Below are 21,534 nucleotides of genomic sequence, written 5' to 3' on the forward strand. Positions count from 1 at the left end.
ATGTTTAATTCCCAGTCTTGGCCAACCTGCAACCACGTTTCTGTAATGGCCACCAAATCATACCCATTTGTAATGATTTGTGCCGTCAACTCATTTACTTTATTTCGAATGCTGCGTGCGTTTAAGTAGAGTGTTTTAATACTAGTTTTTAAACCATGATTTTTAGTTTTGACCTCTCCTGCAGCCCCTTTATATTCATACATATTGTCCCTTCCTATCACCTTGTGGTTTACACTTACCCCAGTGCTACTCTGCTCTGTTGCCTCCTGCCTTTTGCATTCTTTCTTGGGGTCCTGTTCATCTGTGCCCTCACCCACTCCAACTAGCTCAGAGCCCTCTCCTGGGTTCTGAATACTCCTCGCATTGAGGCACCGAGCTTTCAGGCTTGCCTTTTTATTACACTTTGACCCTTTACAATTTTGCTGTACATTGGCCCTTTTTGTTTTTTGCCTTGGGTTTCTCTGCCCTCCACTTTTTCTCATCTTCTTTCTGTCTTTTGCTTATGTCTCCATTTTGTTTCCCTCTGTCTTCCTGCATTGGTTCCCATCCCCCTGCCATATTAGTTTAACTCCTCCCCAACAGCACTAGCAAATACTCCCCCTAGGACATTGGTACCAGTCTTGCCCAGGTGCAGACCGTTCGGTTTGTACTGGTCCCACCTCCCCCAGAACCAGTTCCAATGCCCCAGGAATTTGAATCCCTCCCTGCTGCACCACTGCTCAAGCCACGTATTCATCTGCGCTATCCTGCGATTCCTACTCTGACTAGCACGTGGCACTAGTAGCAATCCCGAGATTACTACTTTTGAGGTCCTACTTTTTAATTTAGCTCCTAGCTCCTTAAATTCATCTCGTAGGACCTCATCCCTTTTTTTTACCTATGTCTTTAGTACCAATGTGCACCACGACAACTGGCTGTTCTCCCTCCCTTTTCAGAATGTCCTGCACCCGCTCCGAGACATCCTTGACCCTTGCACCAGGGAGGCAACATACCATCCTGGAGTCTCGGTTGCTGCCGCAGAAACGCCTATCAATTCCCCTTACAATTGAATCCCCTATCACTATCGCTCTCCCACTCTTTTTCTTGCCCTCCTGTGCAACAGAGCCAGCCACGGTGCCATGAACTTGGCTGCTGCTGCCTTCCCCTGATGCGTCATCCCCCTCAACAGTACCCAATGCAGTGTATCTGTTTTGCAGGGGGATGATCACAGGGGACCCCTGCACTACCTTCCTTGCACTGCTCTTCCTTCTGGTCTTCCATTCCCTAGCTGGCTGTGGACCCTTCACCTGCGATAAGACCAACTTGCTACACATGCTACTCACGTCATTCTCAGCATCGTGGATGCTCCAGAGTGAATCCACCCTCAGCTCCAAGTCCGCAACGCGGTCCGTCAGGAGCTGGAGGCGGATACACTTCCCGCACACGTAGTCGTCAGGGACACCGGAAGTGTCCCTGAGTTCCCACCTAGTACAGGAGGAGCATATCACATGACCGAGCTCTCCTGCCATGACTTAACCCTTAGATTAACTTGAATTGACAACAACAATGCTAAAGGTTACTTACTGATATAGAAAAGAAAAAGAAAATCTACTCATCAATCACCAGCCAATCACTTACCCCTTTGGCTGTGATTTCTTCCTACTTCTTTATTGCTTTTGCTTTTGCTCCGCTCGTGCCCCACAGAGCATGTGGAGGGCTATATTTTGTGCTCCACTTGCCCTTGGGGGTGGTAACCCGAATATCGGTCGTGGGACGTAATTTCGCCCAATAGCTATTAAACTTTTGACTGAGAAGTTTGGAAGAAACAAATTTATCACATTCCAGACTCCAATTAATTACTGGATTTTCTTGATGCTTGATAAGCGCGAGATTATAGAATTGTCCTGTACTATAATATACTCTGAATTATTATGTCCCTTTTGGGGAGTATCCAGACAGAAAATGTATATAAAACAGTCAAAGAAATGTTAGCACATGCATATCACATGAGAGACAGGAGACAGAGAGTAGGGATAATGGGCAGGTACTCTAAGTCGCAGGATGTGGATAGTGGTGTCCCACAGGGATCTATGTTTGGGCCTCAAATGGTTACTATTTATTAACGACTTAGATGATGGGATAGAAAGCCACATATCCAAATTAGCCAATGACACAAAGATAGGCGGCATTGCAGGCTATGTAGATGAAAGCATAAAATTACAAAAGGATATTGGACAGATTAAGTGAATGGGCAAAACTGTGGCAAATGGATTTCAATATAAGCAAACGTGAGGTCACCCACTTTGGACTTTTAAAGCTTACAACAGGGTACTTTCAAATGGTGAAAACTAAAAACAGTGGAGGTCCAAAGAGACTTGGAGGTCCAGGTACATAGATCATTAAAATGTCATGAACAGGTACAGAAAATAATCAAAAAGGCTAATAGAATGGTGGCCTTTATATCTAGAGGACTAGAATATAAGGGGGTAGAAGTTATGCTGCAGCTATACAAAATCCTGGTTAGACCACACCTGGAGTACTGTGAGCAGTTCTGGGCACCACACCATAGGAAGGATATATTGGCCTTGGAGGGAATGCAGTGTAGGTTTACCAGAATGATGCCCACACTCCAGGGGTTAAATTATGAGGAGAGACTACATAAACTAGGGTTGTATTCCCTGGAATTTAGAAGGTTCAGTAAGTGGTGTTTAAGATATTAAAGTCAACTGATAGGGTAGATAGAGAGAAACTTTTCCGCAGGTTGGGGAATCTAGGACAAGGGGGCATAGTCTAAAAATGAGAGCCAGACATTCCAGGAGTGAAATTAGGAAACACTTGTACACACAAAGGGTGGTAGAAGTTTGGAACTTTCTTCCATAAACGGCAATTGATGCGAGATCAATCGTAAATTTTAAATCTGAGATTGATAGATTTTTGTTAACCAAAGATATTAAAGGCATAAGGGGCAAAGGCTGATATTTGGAGTTATGTCACAGATCAGCCATGAATTCATCTAATGGTGGTACAGGCTCCGGGGCTAAATGGCCTACTCCTGTTCCAATGTTCCTTTGTTCATAGTCAGTGCCAATGGAGTCTATCAGTTTTTAAAGTAACTGGGGATAATATAGTCACAATATGGTGCTAAAATGTAGGAATTTAACCCAAGTTTATAGGCTATGCTATGCAATATCAGTATGTGGGATGCACTTATGAAAAGAAAAATACTGCTGGTGCTGGAAATCTGAAATAAAAACAGAAAATGCTGGTAACACTCAGCAGATCATGCAGCATCTGTGGAGAGGAAATTAGAGTTAACGGGGTCAAAATCGCCCTGCACTGGGTTTGGGGCGGTCAATTCGAATTAAGTGATATTTTAGTGCTGGCGCACTTTGAATTAAAATAATGTTGGTTGCGGTAACAGGATGTTAATGTGGTGCTCATGGGGCGCGATGCTCAGCGCCGCACTAATGCTATCAGCGTGACATGGACATGCTGTGTCACGTTGACACATCACAGTGCCCCGCCCTTTTAAAGGGGATGGCCGCTACGAACTCCGCAGCCTCTTTAGTGGCACCCCCTGGGTCACCAGGGAGGGTGTTGGCCGGGCCAGTGGTCTGGCACCCAAGAGGAGGTGGCGGTCTGCAGGTTGGCGGCCTGGCCACACCAACGGCCGCCATTTTCGGGCCGACTGAAAAGTCGGCTGACAGAAAAAAGATGGCGGCCACCGCGCTACCACCTCCCCTTTATGGGAGGTCGGGGCGCCCCAGCCACCATAGCTTCTCACACCAAAAAACTGTCAATGGTATCGCCCCACACCGACCTCACATCCCGTGGGGCAATTTCCCCCGAGGGGCGCAAAGGGGTCGGTGCACCTTGCTGGTGCACTAATCGTGGGATATGGCGCAAAACACTTTTCACCAGTGGAGTTCCGGGGGGTGGGCGGGGGTTGGGGGGGGGGTGCTCTGACTGTCACGCCCAGGTGAAACCCCTTTTGCGCCCCGTTATAGGCCTTTCTGAGAGGGGCAATTTCATCCTCAATGTTTCAGGTTGACGACCCTTCGTCAGAACTGGAAAAAATGGCAGCTGTAGCAAGTTTTAAACAAGTGCAGAAGTAGGGAAGAGGTTGGAGAGTTGGCAGGGTGGCAGGAAAGAACAAAAGGGAAGGTTCAACAATTCCAGATCATAAGCTCTGCCCCTATTTTTCCAGACGGCAGCTATTGATGATTCTACTATTTCCATTTACACCTCTTCCAGACCCTTCTTTTGTTTCTTTACTTGACCCATTAGCATCTCTTTTTGCCTTGCAGCATCATCCCTTTTTCTCATTTAATCTCTCCTGTGTTCCACCCTATCACAGACCTTCCCATTTGGTCTTTCCTTCTCCCTGTTTTCCCACCCCATTCTTGCTCAAAATCTGTAACATTTCTAACTTTTTCCAGTTCTGATGAAAGGTCATCGATCTGAAACTATGGGCCCAAGTTTTGGATGTCCTCCCAGAACGGCGCACTCCAAGAGGCACGCCTATTTTTTAGAATAAAAAAACGCCTAAAACTTACCTCGTGATTCTCCGAGTCTAGCAGGCCTGTTTCACAGTCAACGCAGCACAACACAAGCAGCTGGAGGCGGAGCTACAGCCCTGCGCCAAAAAGAGTGCCGGCAGCTGCGCACGTGTACAGTAGCTCCTGGCTCTCCCAGCGCGTCCTGTCTCCGGGCGACCCTATCCCTAGCCGAAGGGACGTCGCCCCTATCCTAGAAACATAGAAAATAGGTGCAGGAGTAGGCCATTCGGCCTTTCTAGCCTGCACCGCCATTCAATGAGTTCATGGCTGAACATGCAACTTCAGTACCCCATTCCTGCTTTCTCGCCATACCCCTTGATCCCCCTTGTAGTAAGGACTTCATCTAACTCCTTTTTGAATATATTTAGTGAATTGGCCTCAACAACTTTCTGTGGTAGAGAATTCCACAGGTTCACCACTCTCTGGGTGAAGAAGTTTCTCCTCATCTCGGTCCTAAATGGCTTACCCCTTATCCTTAGACTGTGACCCCTGGTTCTGGACTTCCCCAACATTGGGAACATTCCTCCTGCATCTAACCTGTCTAAACCCGTCAGAATTTTAAACGTTTCTATGAGGTCCCCTCTCATTCTTCTGAACTCCAGCGAATACAAGCCCAGTTGATCCAGTCTTTCTTGATAGGTCAGTCCCGCCATCCCAGGAATCAGTCTGGTGAATCTTCGCTGCACTCCCTCAATAGCAAGAATGTCCTTCCTCAAGTTTGGAGACCAAAACTGTACACAATACTCCAGGTGTGGCCTCACTAAGGCCCTGTACAACTGTAGCAACACCTCCCTGCCCCTGTACTCAAATCCCCTCGCTATGAAGGCCAACATGCCATTTGCTTTCTTAACCGCCTGCTGTACCTGCATGCCAACCTTCAATGACTGATGTACCATGACACCCAGGTCTCGTTGCACCTCCCCTTTTCCTAATCTGTCACCATTCAGATAATAGTCTGTCTCTCTGTTTTTAGCACCAAAGTGGATAACCTGACATTTATCCACATTATACTTCATCTGCCATGCACTTGCCCACTCACCTAACCTATCCAAGTCACTCTGCAGCCTCATAGCATCCTCCTCACAGCTCACACTACCACCCAACTTAGTGTCATCCGCAAATTTGGAGATACTACATTTAATCCCCTCTTCTAAACCATTAATGTACAGTGTAAACAGCTGGGGCCCCAGCACAGAACCTTGTGGTACCCCACTAGTCACTGCCTGCCATTCTGAAAAGTGCCCATTTACTCCTACTCTTTGCTTCCTGTCTGGCAACCAGTTCTCAATCCATGTCAGCACACTACCCCCAATCCCATGTGCTTTAACTTTGCACATTAATCTCTTGTGTGGGACCTTGTCGAAAGCCTTCTGAAAGTCCAAATATACCACATCAACTGGTTCTTCCTTGTCCACTCTACTGGAAACATCCTCAAAAAATTCCAGAAGATTTGTCAAGCATGATTTCCCTTTCACAAATCCATGCTGACTTGGACCTATCATGTCACCTCTTTCCAAATGCGCTGCTATGACATCCTTAATAATTGATTCCATCATTTTACCCACTACTGAGGTCAGGCTGACCGGTCTATAATTCCCTCTTTTCTCTCTCCCTCCTTTTTTAAAAAGTGGGGTTACATTGGCTACCCTCCACTCTGATCCAGAGTCAATGGAATGTTGGAAAATGACTGTCAATGCATCCGCTATTTCCAAGGCCACCTCCTTAAGTACTCTGGGATGCAGTCCATCAGTCCCTGGAGATTTATCGGCCTTCAATCCCATCAATTTCCCCAACACAATTTCCCGACTAATAAGGATTTCCCTCAGTTCCTCCTCCTTACTAGACCCTCTGACCCCTTTTATATCCGGAAGGTTGTTTGTGTCCTCCTTAGTGAATACCGAACCAAAGTACTTGTTCAGTTGGTCTGCCATTTCTTTGTTCCCCGTTATGACTTCCCCTGATTCTGACTGCAGGGGACCTACGTTTGTCTTTACTAACCTTTTTCTCTTTACATATCTATAGAAACTTTTGCAATCCGTCTTAATGTTCCCTGCAAGCTTCCTTTCGTACTCCATTTTCCCTGCCCTAATCAAACCCTTTGTCCTCCCCTGCTGAGTTCTAAAATTCTCCCAGTCCCCGGGTTCGCTGCTATTTCTGGCCAATTTGTATGCCATTTCCTTGGCTTTAATACTATCCCTGATTTACCTTGATAGCCACGATTGAGCCACCTTCCCTTTTTTATTTTTACGCCAGACAGGAATGTACAATTGTTGTAGTTCATCCATGCGATCTTTAAATGTCTGCCATTGCCCATCCACAGTCAACCCCTTAAGTATCATTCGGCAATCTATCCTAGCCAATTCACGCCTCATACCTTCAAAGTTACCCTTCTTTAAGTTCTGGACCATGGTCTCTGAATTAACTGTTTCATTCTCCATCCTAATGTAGAATTCCACCATATTATGGTCACTCTTCCCCAAGGGGCCTCGCACAATGAGATTGCTAATTAATCCTCTCTCATTACACAACACCCAGTCTAAGATGGCCTCCCCCCTAGTTGGTTCCTCGACATATTGGTCTGGAAAACCATCCCTTATGCACTCCAGGAAATCCTCCTCCACCGTATTGCTTCCAGTTTGGTTAGCCCAATCTATGTGCCTGGGCCGAGTGGCCTGCCTGCTCTTATCTCCTCGGTGGCGGGGCCCACCCGACCAGCAGTTCTTCGGTGGCGGTGGCGGGCCCTGCCCGAACTCCTCCTCAGTGGAGGACCCCGCCCAAGCAGCTCTTCAGCAGGCTGTTAGTGGGCTCCCGGTGCTGCAGTAGGTGGGTAGAAACTTTAATTGATTTTTTTATTTTTTTCTATTTTTTATTTTTTTATTTATTTTTTGGTTGAGTGATTTATTGGTTGATTTATTGATTTATTTATCATTTATTATTGATGATGGCTCTTTATTGGTAAAAGTGAAGTGTTTAATGCTTTGTAAAATCTCCTAACTTCCCTCTAACATCCCTTCCCCCCCCATCTCTCGCTACTTGCGCCTAATTTCTAAAGTGTAGGCAAGGTTTTTCTGAGTGTACAAAAATCGACACTTACTCCATTCTAAGTAAGTTTGGAGTAACTTTTCGCTGCCTAAACTTGCAAAACAGGCATAAGTGGCTGGTAACGCCCCCTCTTGAAAAAAAAACTGTACTAAAATGAAACTATTCTAACTCACGAGAACTGGAGCAAATTAAATGCCGAGAAATGCGATTTCTAAGATACTCCATACTAAACTAGTTGCTCCAAAAAAACAGGAGCAACTCGAGCCGACACTTGGGCCCATTAGTTAACTCTATTTCTCTCTCCACAGATGCTGCCTGACCTGCTGAGTATTTTAAGCATTTTCTGTTTTTTCTGTTGGAATCACTTGCACAAATCACTTTTGAGTGAGGATTTTGGTGTGTATTCAAATACATACACTGAGATTGGGTATGTTCAAGACAGAGGTCGATACATTTTTGGGAACAAAGGGAATTAAGGCATATGGGGAAGGTGGAGTTGAGGTAGATGAGCCATGATCTTGCTGAATGGTGGAGCAGGCTCGAAGGGCCAAACGGCCTACTGCAGCTTCTATTTCTTATGTTCTTTTCTGGTCACTGACCCCTGACTCTCATGTCTAATAATTTAAAAGAGCTGACAGGATAGTCCGCTTTTTTCAGGTAGTGGAAATGAAAAGCTAGTACCTTGGAACACCTTAAAGGGTTTTAAAATTTATAATTGAAAGTTTAAAAATTTGACTGTACATGCACTGCAACTGGCTTGTATCCCTGGAAGCACAGGATTACCGCTCATAAGCAATTTCCTGAACACTTCCACAACGCCAAGACTGGGCACAATATAATTTACAAACCCAACTCGAGAGTCATTCTGTTCAAATAATTCTTCAAGTGTAGTTTTTAAGTTAATGTTTTAAATTACTTAACAAGGCCCAATTTAAAAAAAAAATGTTAGCTCCTATTTGAAGTCAATGCAATCTGGACACCAGTGCTAAGAAGTAGATCGACTCCATGGGCATCTACTGTAGTGGAGCTTGTTACATCACTGTTTCACATAAGAAAATTATTTACTTTCAAGGCTCCGCAAAGGAGACCTTAAAAGTGATTTTTAATGGAATTCCCCACTCTTTGTAGTAAGGCATAGATAAGTGGTTAAAATTTTAATTACTTAGCTGTTGAATTTTCTCTTTCATGTCATCTTGTAAATATCTATGATTGATAATTATCAGCAATTAACAGTTTTTTGATCATTATCACTTTCACTAGTGGATAGTTCAGTGTACGACGACACCAATGGATGTAGCATAGAATCGGCTGTAGGTTTGTGTCCGTGATTCACTCACACACTGAGTGAAGAGTTGGCAAGCTCAGATGGGCTTTCCAGGAGAAGACTTCCTCAGAGGGCAACAGTGAAAATCATAAGGCATCAAACCACCCTACACCACACTCCTGTTAAATGGGTATAGAGCAGGCCCGCTGAAGGTTTGGGAGCAAGTAACCTGGTTCCTCTCGATCAGGGATTTGTGCCTGGTGCAGGAGAGGGAGTAGAAATAAGTATAGCGTACAATCAGGAGAAATTGAAATAATAGCCAGACCTTTCTCCCACTCGAAGGCTTAACAGAGAAAACCTTAAAAGGTGTTTCCTTTAATAGAAATTTGCTGCTTTTTGATTTGTTTGAAATAAATGACAGATATATTCTAGTCCCAGCACTGTCGAGCTGTTCCTGAATGCAAAAAGTAAGTCAGAAACCTGGTTTTAGATGGATGGGCCTCATCTGCTACAAAGATCCAATTTTCACAATATGACATTTTTAGTGATCACAAACGCTTAGAGCAGACTAAAAATTAGAAATTGTTTGTAAAAGAATCTATGATTATTGTTACATCAGGTATACTTTCCATCCCCACCACATGTATATTGGTCATCGACTCTGGAAGCTCTGTTTTGCAAGATTCTTTTTGCAGAACCACTCAGCCTTTTCGAGGGACTCACAGCCCATACCAACTTCAGCAAGCAAGATGATAAATGGCCATGAGTTAAAATGAGAAAACAAAGAAATGCCATTATGAATATTTTGTACCATGTTGTAAATAATTAATGTTAAATTAAAGCATATGCTCAAGGCGTCTTTTAACAGCAAACCAGCCTTACTGATCAATGCTGAAAATAATTTTTGCAGATGATGAACGATCTTGTCTCCAATGGAAAATGATTGTCATAACTAGAAATGAAATATGGGCTTTTAACTGACTTCTGCTTCATCTCTGGAATGCATGTCCTAAGTCAGTGACTTCAAATGATTTTGAGATGGAAACGGGCAGAAATGCTACTCAAATTGAGATTGATATACTTATGAGATATTGATGCTGTTCTGTGATGTGACTTTTACGAGTTTTGATTTGAACTTCATTTGTGAACAAGTTTGAGGAGAAACTTTAAACAAGGGACAGGGCTGAGATTCTCAAATCAAACCCCTGATGATTCCAAATATGAATGCTGATCTCCTTGTTGTGACCTTATTTGGAATGTAGTTCTTTAAAGTCCTGAAATCTCAGCAATGGCAATCTGCATATTGACACTTGTGGAATGCTTGTAGTACAGCAAATGTTATACTTGTGGCAATACAATTTATTTTCTAACTTATTGGTTTTTAGCACTTTTTGTCTTCAGAAAATGGAATTGGTGAAGCCACCAATCAAGCAGCTTTGTTCTTTATTTATTTCCATATACCCTTTTGCCCACTCCTCTCCTAAAGGCACTGACTCATACGTGATTCAATTCATGGTCTGTACCCCTCCATCACCTCCTCCAAGTGGTCATTCTTCATGTATGAGCCTAGACTTGCGGGTAATTTAAACTTAACCTGCCCGGTGGATAGCTGTCAGGATCGGATCAGCTGCTGTTGTACACCCCGCCTGATTTCTACTTTATATTTCAATCTCATCAGTTTCCAACCGGGCGGGTTAGGTTTAGATGGCCCCTTGGTGTGTTGGCCTGCTATTTGGTCATGGAGTGTACCAAAGTTCAACACAATCCTGGCCTCACCTGCTGTGCACTTATGCTTTTTTCAGTGTTGGTCACTGGGTAGTAATCGGGAGCAGGAATCTAGATTGATTTATTCCCCTCCCTAGTTTGGGATGGTTAAAACAATCGTATTACTAATACCACACAGCACATTTTCAACCCATTAGAGAGTACTATTTAAAAAATGATACAGATATAAAAAATTGCGGAAAACTGTCACAAGGTAACTTCAACAAAATACCCGGGGCCATTTTTGGGAAAGTGATTTCAGAATCTTGGCTCGTCCCCAGTGATGGTGTCGGTGAAGCTGTCTTCCTCGGGTGTGAACAGAGGGAAAGTAACAAACTGGCATGCCCTGTTATGTGTTGCACTGTGGAAACCTTGTGTTGCTTGGTGTGTTTTTTTTGTTCCTACATTGTGTTGTGTTCCCAGGGTTTGCCGGGGTCCCCCACAGTGGCGGCTCTGCACAGTAATCAGATCCTCACTGTCAAGGTTTGTGGATAATGTGTGCATGCTCAGTCAGACCTCAACCAGCATACTACTGTAACTGTTTGACTTGGAAAAGTCTTAATGTTCTATGTGAAATTTTAGTTGGTGATTAAAAATGAGGCTACATTAAAATTACATTTAAAAATCTTTCAAATGAAAGGGAAGCTATCCATTAATGCTGGCCTATATGAGATAAGGTTCAAATCTAAAGAAATGTGTAATATTTCCATTTCCCAGCATATTGAGCTTACTCAGGATATTTCAAGTGTGTTGCTTCCCCCCCCTCAACCCCGGTCATTGGCCGGAATTTTACCCTAAAAAACAGGTGGGTTTGGGGTGTGGGGGCAGGTAATGGGATTCCCGACCTGATCCTGCCTCCAACCCGCCCACTTCCAGTTTTAATGGGGATGAGACAGGGGTTAGGCAACCAACCCCCTCCCAGAGGGCAGTACATCAATTAAAATACTATAATGAAGCTGAAACAAAAGGCTTTTGTTTCAGCTCCATTTTGAATTTAACTGCCTGTGGACGGGTTTCACACAATTCGTGACTTCCAGCAGTTAAACGGAGGCGGGGACTGCTGCATCCAGGAGCTAAGCAGCTTTATACCTACCTCCTGGATCGAGGGCTCTGATTGTACCCCCCATGTCCCTGATCCCCACTATGAGGCCCCCCCCCCCCCATCCCACCCCACTGATGATGCTGATGCCGGCCACAATCCTCCGGTGAACGGCCCTGATCTCTCTCTCCCACTGCCGATCCCCGATCTCCAAATAACCCCCCCCCCCCCACATTCACCGATCCTCCAACATCTGCCCCCCCCCCCCGCTGTTCCCTGGCCAACCCCTTCCTCCCATCGATGCTCCGACCAACCCCCCCCCCACCCAGCTGGTCCCTGGCTGACCCCCCACCCGTTGATGCTCCACCCGAACTCCCTCCCCCCCTCCCTGTCGACACCCCTCACCAAAACCCCCCACCCCACCCCCCCCCACTCCTCCATGATCCCCGACTGCAGATTCCCAACCGCCCCCCGCGATTCCTCCCCGACCAACCCCTCGCATCTGCAGGCCTATCCGCCCACAGCCAGCCAATCTCTCAATCTGCCTGGCTGCAGGCGGGAATCCGAGGCATCAGTTGTAAATCAGGCCTGCCGTTAAAGTCGGCAGGGCCTGCAGGAAACCCGTCTTAAGAGCAGTGTGGGTGCACTTGAGGGAGGGGAAGAAATTATGTTGGGATGGGAGTATGGAGGGTGTACACAGATAAAGTGAAACAAAATTGTACAAGACTGATTGGATATTAGATCAATCCCAATTCACTCAGGACAACAAGAAAGAGAACTTCATCACACAGAGTCATCTTTGCACATAGAGATTATCAGCTCTGGATACAAAATTAATTTGAATGCAGTTAATGAATCAGGAATGAATGTTTACGAGTTAAATGATATTAGTTTAAGCAGATAATGAAGAATTATGAATTCAAATAAACTTTAATTCACATTGGATAAAGTGGAATGTCTCACTATTTGGTTTCTGAATCTTGAAGCATTCATGGTCTTGATAGAAATGACTCTTTAATTCCTGTTCTGGGTGTGGACAAAGCTTTCTCTTAAGATTTTGAACTCAAGAAACAAAACAAAATGTTTCCATTCAATTGACTGACTGTTTGATTGCAGAATCTAAGGGTTAAATTCAAATACTGCAACACTTGTATTTACGTTTGATTAAGTACTGAATTAGTATGCTGGACTAATGTCTGACTGAATGCATCACTGTCAATCCCAGTGGTTTGGTACGTGGAATCCATGCCGATCTGCCAGTTCATAGATGCAGCAAGCTATGCAATTTCACAGTGAGACTTCAAAGAGGTTGCCAGACCAGCAAAATAACATGACAATATATAAGAGAGGGACCGATTAGGTTGACACTTTTTAAAAATGTAGTAATGAGATAGGGAGGTAAACAGTGACCATTTTATGACATCACTGCACATAACCACATACTATAATTTTTTGGGGTGATTAATATTTCAATTGGATTTTCTGCATTCCAAAGTATTTTAATGACAGGGTCTATAGCTAGGACACACTAGCTTAGATTCTCTAATTGGCATTATTTTAACCCATTTAACATAAATGGCAAGTAGCTAATCACATGTTAGCATTCATTTCTAGATTCTCGGGGTTAGGATTTGGGGATAAATGAATATAAGAGTTAGATAGACAGACAGATGAAAGGGTTGATACCTAACAGCTGAATATATATTCAGTTTGATGACAGACAGATGGATCAAGTTTTGGATTATCAATCAGTTCAGTCTCTGCGTCTTTTGCATAATATTGTGCTCATTTATTGGTATTGATGTGGCATGGATTTCAAAGCCAATACCCGGAATTGTATGTAGTTGATAGCAATGTTAACTTGCTGTTCTTAACCGTTTCTCCTCCTTCTTTTGAAACCTTCCCTTGCCACTCCTTCACCTTTCTGACCTCTGACCTCCAAACTTTGACTTTCCCTGCCTGATCAGATGGCGTTTCCATACCCAAGAGTCAATCATGGGTTCCTGTCGGCTGATCAGCAGTTTATTAAGCGACGTCTCATGAAGGTAGTGCTAGTACTTGTAGAATTCTTCTTTGCATCCTTTACTGTAAATATTATTCTTACTTTTCCTTGATTTTCTTTACCTGCATTATGATTAGAAATAATTAAATATTTGTTGCTGACTTAATTTTCTCAGTAGAATTTTAATTTAATTGTAATTATTTATTGTCGATCATAAGAAAATCTAAAAATACCTTGCCACGTGACTTTGTCATTGTAAATAAAAATAACAAAACTGAATACATAATGCACACCCTCTTTACTCACACACTTTTTCACTAATCTACAGGGTGATCAAGGTCAAGCTGGGCCCCCTGGACCACCAGGTCCTCCAGGCCCACGCGGTCCTCCAGGCGACACAGGAAAGGACGGTCCTCGAGGAATGCCAGGAGCACCTGTAAGAATCCATCAGATTTCAGTCGATTATAGCATAGTTTTCTTTTAATCTGTTTCCAAAAATTAAAGGCACTGCACCATGGAGCAGTAATAAAAAGAGAAAATGCTGGAAATACTCAGCGGGTCAGGCAGCATCTGTGGAGAGAAACAGACTTAACATTTCAGGTCGATGACCCTTTGTCAGAACTGAGACGTTAACTCTGTTTCTCTCTCCACAGTTGCTGCCTGATCTGCTGAGTAATTCCAGCATTTTCTCTTTTTATTTCAGATCTCCAACATCCACAGTATTTTGCTTTTGTATGGAGCAGTAATACGTGGACTCAAACCTCGATGACCTCCGCACACTGAGCTATCTCAGGCATGCAGCCATGCGGAGGTGTCCCCCAGTGATCAGATATTTCATAAGGTGGAGGACAGCAAAATCATGGGGAGTGTCCATGGCTCTTCCTGTAAAGGCCTTAGCAGTTGGTTACAGAGCAACATTGACAGAAACCTGGAAACTTTCACTTTCCCTCTCGGCTGAAAGTTATGCATGGCCCAGTGAGACTCAATAAAGAAACCGGGGGAACAGGCGCCTGATCCTTAAAAAAAAATTATCATGAATATTTCTGACTGACATCAAATTTTCAAGATAGCTACTTAGCAAATATAAATATGAATGAATTTTACTAAACAAATTCATGTTTTGGTTTTAGGGGGAAACAGGATCAAGAGGTGAAACTGGATTAACGGTGAGTGAAATATTCATCTCAGATTATACTGATGCAATGGCAGGGTGTTTCAGGTGATGGGGGCGGTGCAAGGGTAATTCCTCCTGTTTATGAATTTTGTGATCTTTTGCTTGATTATGTTTGGGATCTAGGATCCCCCCCCCCCCCCGGATATTAAATAGATGGGGTAGATGCCATGAGAAGATTGAATCTGTGTGGTATGTGGAAGGCACATGCCTGATAGGTTCTTTCTTGGAGGACCCTGAAGTCGGTACCATCCTGCTGCTCCGTTTGATTCTGATTAGCTTGTAGAGTTAATGCAAGTCACCTGAACCTGAGATTATTTTATTGATATTTATTTACAAATTTTATTTATGAAAGTTTTATACTCCTTGCAACTTTACTTCTCTCAGTCACACCCAACTTTTGTATTAGTAAATAATGTAATTTTTCCTGGGTCTATTATTTTTTGCTTTTAAGACTAACTAACATCCTTCCACCCCGTACCCCCTCCGCTGCCCGCCCCAATCCCGTGATCAGAAGATGTCAATTGATCCTCAGGGTTTGAATTTAGAACAAAGGTACAAATTAGATGTTAATGCAAATCAAGCTTTACCAGTGAACAATGCAGGGCATATTTCCTAGTTACTGGAGGAGCTGCCCTACCAAAATCCAGTTGTTGTCATGCAACTACTAATACAGCCAATTTGCCATTAACAAATTTTAATAGTAAGCTATTTTATTACTATAACTTAATGTGAAAAAATAGGGAATGATAGCATTTATATTATAGCCAGTTGTGTGCCATTTTAATTAAAGTTTAATCCCGTTTATTTTATTAGTTTGTTAAATTCTTTAGGAGGAATACTCTCTAGCTTTTTATTGGCTGAAGTGTCAATGATTGTGCAACCTTTAAGACCACTAAAACTTTAATTGGCAAGCTTGCACAGCAACATTTGGCTCTTTCCTGAGTAGCCCATTATTTGTTGAATGTCTTCATTGTTAGTGGGAAACATTTATCTTACATAGCAGTGACACAGAGGTGTGCTTTTCAAATTTTTAGATTTGTTCCTGGGATGTGGGCTTCGCTGGCAAGGCCAGCATTTATTGTCCATCCCTAATTCACCTTGAGAAGGTGGTGGTGAGCCGCCTTGAACTGCTGCAGTCCATGTGGATTTCCAGGATTTTGACCCAGCGAAGATGAAGGAACAGCGATATATTTCCAAATATCCAAATAATTATAAAAAGCATCAGGGATTTAAGTCATTTTGATAAATTTAATCAGAGATTAGCAACCCAAATTACCGACTAGATTATTCTGATTATATTATTTTATGATGTTAACTCGAGTAAAACTCATTTTATGGATTAAAAAATGACTTTTTATTTAGAAGTAAAAACGTTCTTTGAATCTGCATTAGGGTGTGGAGATATATTCCTATTTGGCCCATTATTCTATCTGACCGGCTGCTTGTCATCACATGTCTTGCTGTACCCACAAGAGAGTGTCTGACTCCATATCCTGGGATCATATTCACCAGGGACAGATGCAGTGAGTTCAATGCTGCATCTGTGCTAGTAGTTGATCCTGGTGCATTGCAAAAGCCATTTGTGTGTGTCCTACCATGCTGTGGACTTTTCTATGATTACCAGTAATAACACTCCAAGATTGGCTAGCAGGAAGTGAAGTGCTAGACGGTGTCAGTTTTATATTTCCATCTCCCAAGAGGAATCTGAAGTGTATGAATAAAGAGTCTGACCAGATACTGTGAGCTCAAAGTAAAGTGTGACCGTAGTCTTTTATTGCAGGTCTCCAGAGTGCCTCTCCAGCCTGTGAGGCCTCTTTAAGTACAGGTGCTCCCAAGGGATTGTGGGATCCCTTGGGACTCCAGGGGATGAGCCCTCTGATGGTTAAACAAGGTATTTACAGGTTTACATATATAACAGAATAATTCTGGTCCCATGTTCCAAGAGGAACCAGTACTCTGCTACTATGGGGCTCTATCCAGTGGTCCATCTGAGAACTGAATTTAATCTGTGGCAATCTGATAGTAGTTACATATATTTGATAAGAGCAACAATACAAGTCTTGAAACTATGATTGTTGAAATGTCAGTGACCACTTAAGCTTTACACCATTTTCACATTATTGAAATATTGAAAATGGTTCATTTTTTGTTTCATTATTTCTACTGAGTATCAATGCCACTGTCTGAGACAGGGCAACCCAGTGCAACCCTGACTTTGAGATTCTTCCTTTCAGAAAATTATGTTGTGCTCCTCTGAAAGGGGCTGTGTCAGCTATCAATTGAAAATGCAGCTACTTCCATCAATTACACAGCTGCAGCTGATCACTACTCTTTTTGCTTTCTGACAGCACATTCCCAACATTTCACAAAGTCACCTCGTCACCCATTAAAGTTTGACACTGAATTGACAGCTGTTGAAGAAACTAGCTTGAAAAAAAGTTGCCAAATGCATCAAGAGTTTGCCTTGAAACTAGTCTTCTTTTCACTTCTGTAACATTGGTGGAGCGATGTAACTCTTACTTTAGCCAGAAACAGGTGTCCACTTATAGGAGCACTTTCATCACCTTTTTGAAGGTATTACATTGAGCTAAGATATGTTTTTGATCTCTCTGTCCCACCTGACAAACTGGGTTTCAAGAAAAGAATTAAAAGCCCACAGTATTTCCCTTCAGGAGCTGAAGTAAAATCATTTTCTCATTCTAGATTATCTGTAGAATTTTGGGACCACATTATCAAGCTTCCAACCCTGAATAACAATCTTCATTCAGGAGAGACAAGCTTGTGTGGTGTCTCCTTTCAACCATTGCATTCCCATGCAAATGTCAAATTCTGCTGTATGTGCTACAGGTGTATGATGATTATTGGACCACAGGGTGCAGTTTTCATGAGGCTCATGAATTCTTTCCGCTGGAAATAGAAAAGTTAATGAAAGTAAACTCATTTAAAATCTGGTAAAATAGTTAGGTCCATCTAGCCTGAGAGAACAAAAAGCTACACTCAATTGAAGGCCTTTTTGTGTGATAACAGAAATCTACAAGCTTCTTAGATAACAGGGCTTTGGATAATAAGGGTCCACTGAATCTAATTTATACTTTTCAGTCGTTACGGAGACTAGCATATGTTCCTGTTTAACCAAATGTCTTGCATGCTTACTTCATTAACAAGAACAAATACAACAAAGGTTCATTCAACACTTTGGCAAACATAAGAATGAGTGTCGCAAGCGGCTACTGGGATCCAACTGGAATGGATTAGACATCTTTGGTGTACCGAGCCTGTCACTCTTTGGAATTCCATTGGGCAAAGTTAACCAAAATCATATTTCAGAAACTGACTTTATTTGTAGAACAAATAGCTTTTCTCTTGGACCATTCATGCGACTATCATCATTAGATTTCTGTGTCCTTAACATGCTAGCCAGTATGAGAAATTCTATTGAAACACCATACATGGTTAGATGTTGAAAATTGATCATTTACGCTAACTTATCAGCATAATAATAATTTACTTAATGTGCCTTTGTTTTCCTAGGGACCCCAGGGACCACCAGGACAAAAGGTACAATATCATTATAAGAATACTGGAAAAGCAATCAAACTGTTTGTTGCCAACACGTGACCCAGACCCTGAAGGAAATGGGCTACTGTAGTTCAGGAATTAGTACATAGTTATGTCTACAATTGTAGCGCATTTTCAAGACAACACTGTATTGTATGATGTATAACGTTTTTAATTTCTCCATTATATGAACTTCAAGTTAAAACATCCAGGCTGGTTTAAGTCTGTCTTCAGGACTTTTATGTTAAAAGTAATGTTTAAAAAAAGGAAAGTTACTGGTCTTCCTATTCCAATGCTGGAAAAACTCTGGAATTTAAATTTGAAACATGTATGGAGGATACAGTTTCTGCTTCAACCCAAACTAAGCTTAATAGATCACTGCCATATGATTGATACTGAGCAAAACTTTCTATGTGTCGCTGATGAATGGATTTTGGTTTTGCTGTGATCAGTGAGCCGCTGGTGTTTTCCTGTTTCTGAGGTAACTCGATGACAGACTTCCTGAACCTTCTGTCAGCACCTTTTACAGTTATCACAATCGGCTGCCAGGTTTTTTTTTGATAAACTCAACACACAATTTATGGGATTTCTTCATTACCACGTCGTAAAGAACGTCAGTCGTATATTCTTGCCTTATGGCCAACCACCAGTCATTGGAAGTATACCTCTGAAACCCTTCCATAAAAACAAGAGGTTTTTAAAAAAGCATTATTCATCGCTGTTTTACGTTTATTTTTTCCCTTTTTTGGCTGCACAAAATGTTTAAAGGCAAATATAATTTTAAAAGAATTTATAGAATGTCTTAAATAAAATGTTGATTTTTTCCCCCCTAAACCATCAAAACCAAATGGCATGAAATTCCATGATATGCTGAGGTCCTGTTTCCTTTAAGTTGAGAAACTACGAAGAAGGTAACCATCCAACGTCTCCAAGATCAGGTTTTTAAATAAATGACAGGAGTCCACAGTTTGGGATCTTGGAAAAGAATGAGTTCAAGTAGGAAATGATGTGATCGATTTTGATTTCAGCACATTGAGAATGTTGGGAGGAGGAAGATGTGTAGGATATATTAGCATTGTATTAATTTACCAGTGAAGTTGATTACTTCAGCTGAGCTGTTACATGAGGCCACACCTGGAATACTGCATGCAGTTTTGGTTTCCATATTTACGAAAGGTATACTTGCTTTGGAGGCAGTTCCGAGAAGGTTCACAAGGTTGATTCCGGAGATGAGGGGGTTGACTTATGAGGAAAGGTTGAGTAGGTTGGGCCTATACTCATTGGAATTCAGAAGAATGAGAAGTGACCTTATCGAAACGTGTAAGATTATGAGGGGGCTTGGCAAGGTGGATGCAGAGAGGATGTTTCCACTGATGGGGGAGACTAGAACTAGAGGGCATAATCTTAGAATAAGGGGCTGTCCGTTTTAAAATGAGATGAGGGGAAATTTCTTCTCTCAGAAGGTTGTAAATCTGTGGAATTCGCTGCCTCAGAGAGCTGTGGAGGTTGGGACATTGAATACATTTAAGACAGAAATAGACAGTTTCTTAAATGATAAGGGGATAAAGGGTTATGGGGAGCAGGCAGGGAAGTGGAGCTGAGTCCATGATCAGATCAGCCATGATCATATTAAATGGCAGAGCAGGCTCGAGGGGCCATATGGGCTACTCCTGCTTCTATTTCTTATGTTCTTATGAAATAAATACAATGAATGTAAGAGTTGGAACGGAAGAGAAATAATCAAAAAATAAAAAGACAATTAGAAAAATGAGCAACACTCACAAATTCCCCTTCTGCAAGAATGGATTGGAAATTATTCAATAAGCTATGCAAATGTAATGGGAAGGTTGGATTTGTAAATAACGAGATGAGCAACAAGTGGCATTATAAATTGAAAAATCTATCTGTGCAATAATTTACTGAAAGCTTTTAATGTTTCAAAGCACATTAGATCTAAACACAGGTTTATTGCTCAGCTGACAAGGCAAACAGCTAAGATTTGGTTTGGAAATTACCATCTCCACTTACCCTGTTGTGACCAAAATTAATCTCAAACCTAGACAACCATGTTCCTTTTCAACAAAAAAATGGATTCCCTGGCTTCCCATGCCCCTCAAAAAAGTGTACATCAATGGGGTTTTATGTATCCACACCTACATCCCTTTGTAGGCTGTTTCATGTTTTATAACCCTACATGTGCCCCACTTGAACTTATGCTGAATTTGAAAACACCTTTTCATCCCTGCTAGATCTGAACGAAGCAGGACACCGCACTTTAGGAAGGATGTGAAGGCTTTAGAGCGGGTGCAGAAAGGATTTACATGAATTGTTCCAGGGATGAAGGACTTCAGTTACCTGGATAGACTGGAAAAACTGGGATTGTTCTCCTTAGAGCAGTGAAGATTTAGAGGAGATTTGATAGAGGTGTTCAAAATCATGATGGATCCAGACGTAGTAGATAGAGAGAAACTGTTCCCATTGGCAGAAGGGTCGAGAGGCAGAGGACACAGATTTAAGGTGATTGGCAAAAGGTCCAAAGACAACATGAGGAACAACCTTTTAACACAGCGAGTGGTTATGATCTGCAGTGCACTGCCTGAAAGTGTGGTGGAGGCAGATTCAATCGTGGCTTTCAAAAGGGAATTGGATAAGTACCAGAAAGGAAATAAATTGCAGGGCCAAGGAGAAAGGGCGGGGGAGTGGGACTAGCTGAAGTGCTCTTGCAGAGAGCTGCCATGGGCTCGATGGGCCGAATGGCCTCCTACTGTGCTGTAATGATTCTATGATTCTAACAGGGAGAGGTTAGATTTAGCTTGGTTTGACTGAACCAATGGCCCAGAAATCCCGGTCGGCTGCTTCCCACGGGCGATCAGGTAAAAAAACTTTTTTAAAATGCGCACTTACCTTATCCTGCTGCACCCACGCGAGTTCCCGGTCCTGAGGCCTCCTATGACTGCGTGTCGGAGCGCATGCACATCGGGACATGCGCAAGCCTGGAGCTGAAAGCACATGGCTCTGGCCAACCAATCAGGTATAGTATGTTCTCATTCATAATATTGGGAATTCCGTAAATTGGAGTTCCCATTATTATGAATGAGAAACAGCCCCCAAAACACACAAAACCAATAATAAAAAATAGAAAAAATACAGCAC

The 21,534-nt window shown here is 42.6% G+C and overlaps 1 protein-coding gene across 1 annotated transcript in view; it reads left to right on the top strand.

Annotated features, from left to right (window-relative positions):
• The window catches only part of LOC139229846 (collagen alpha-1(XXV) chain-like), a 321,691-nt gene that overhangs the window by 8,402 nt on the left and 291,755 nt on the right, over positions 1-21,534 (top strand). The window contains exons 4-7 of the mRNA XM_070861466.1: positions 11,032-11,091; positions 13,978-14,085; positions 14,780-14,815; positions 18,355-18,381. Of these exons, the coding sequence (XP_070717567.1) occupies positions 11,032-11,091; positions 13,978-14,085; positions 14,780-14,815; positions 18,355-18,381 (231 nt within the window). The remainder of the gene's footprint in view (positions 1-11,031; positions 11,092-13,977; positions 14,086-14,779; positions 14,816-18,354; positions 18,382-21,534) is intronic.

This window comes from Pristiophorus japonicus, chromosome 2 (genome assembly GCF_044704955.1).
Source record: "Pristiophorus japonicus isolate sPriJap1 chromosome 2, sPriJap1.hap1, whole genome shotgun sequence".
Lineage (NCBI taxonomy): Eukaryota > Metazoa > Chordata > Chondrichthyes > Pristiophoridae > Pristiophorus > Pristiophorus japonicus.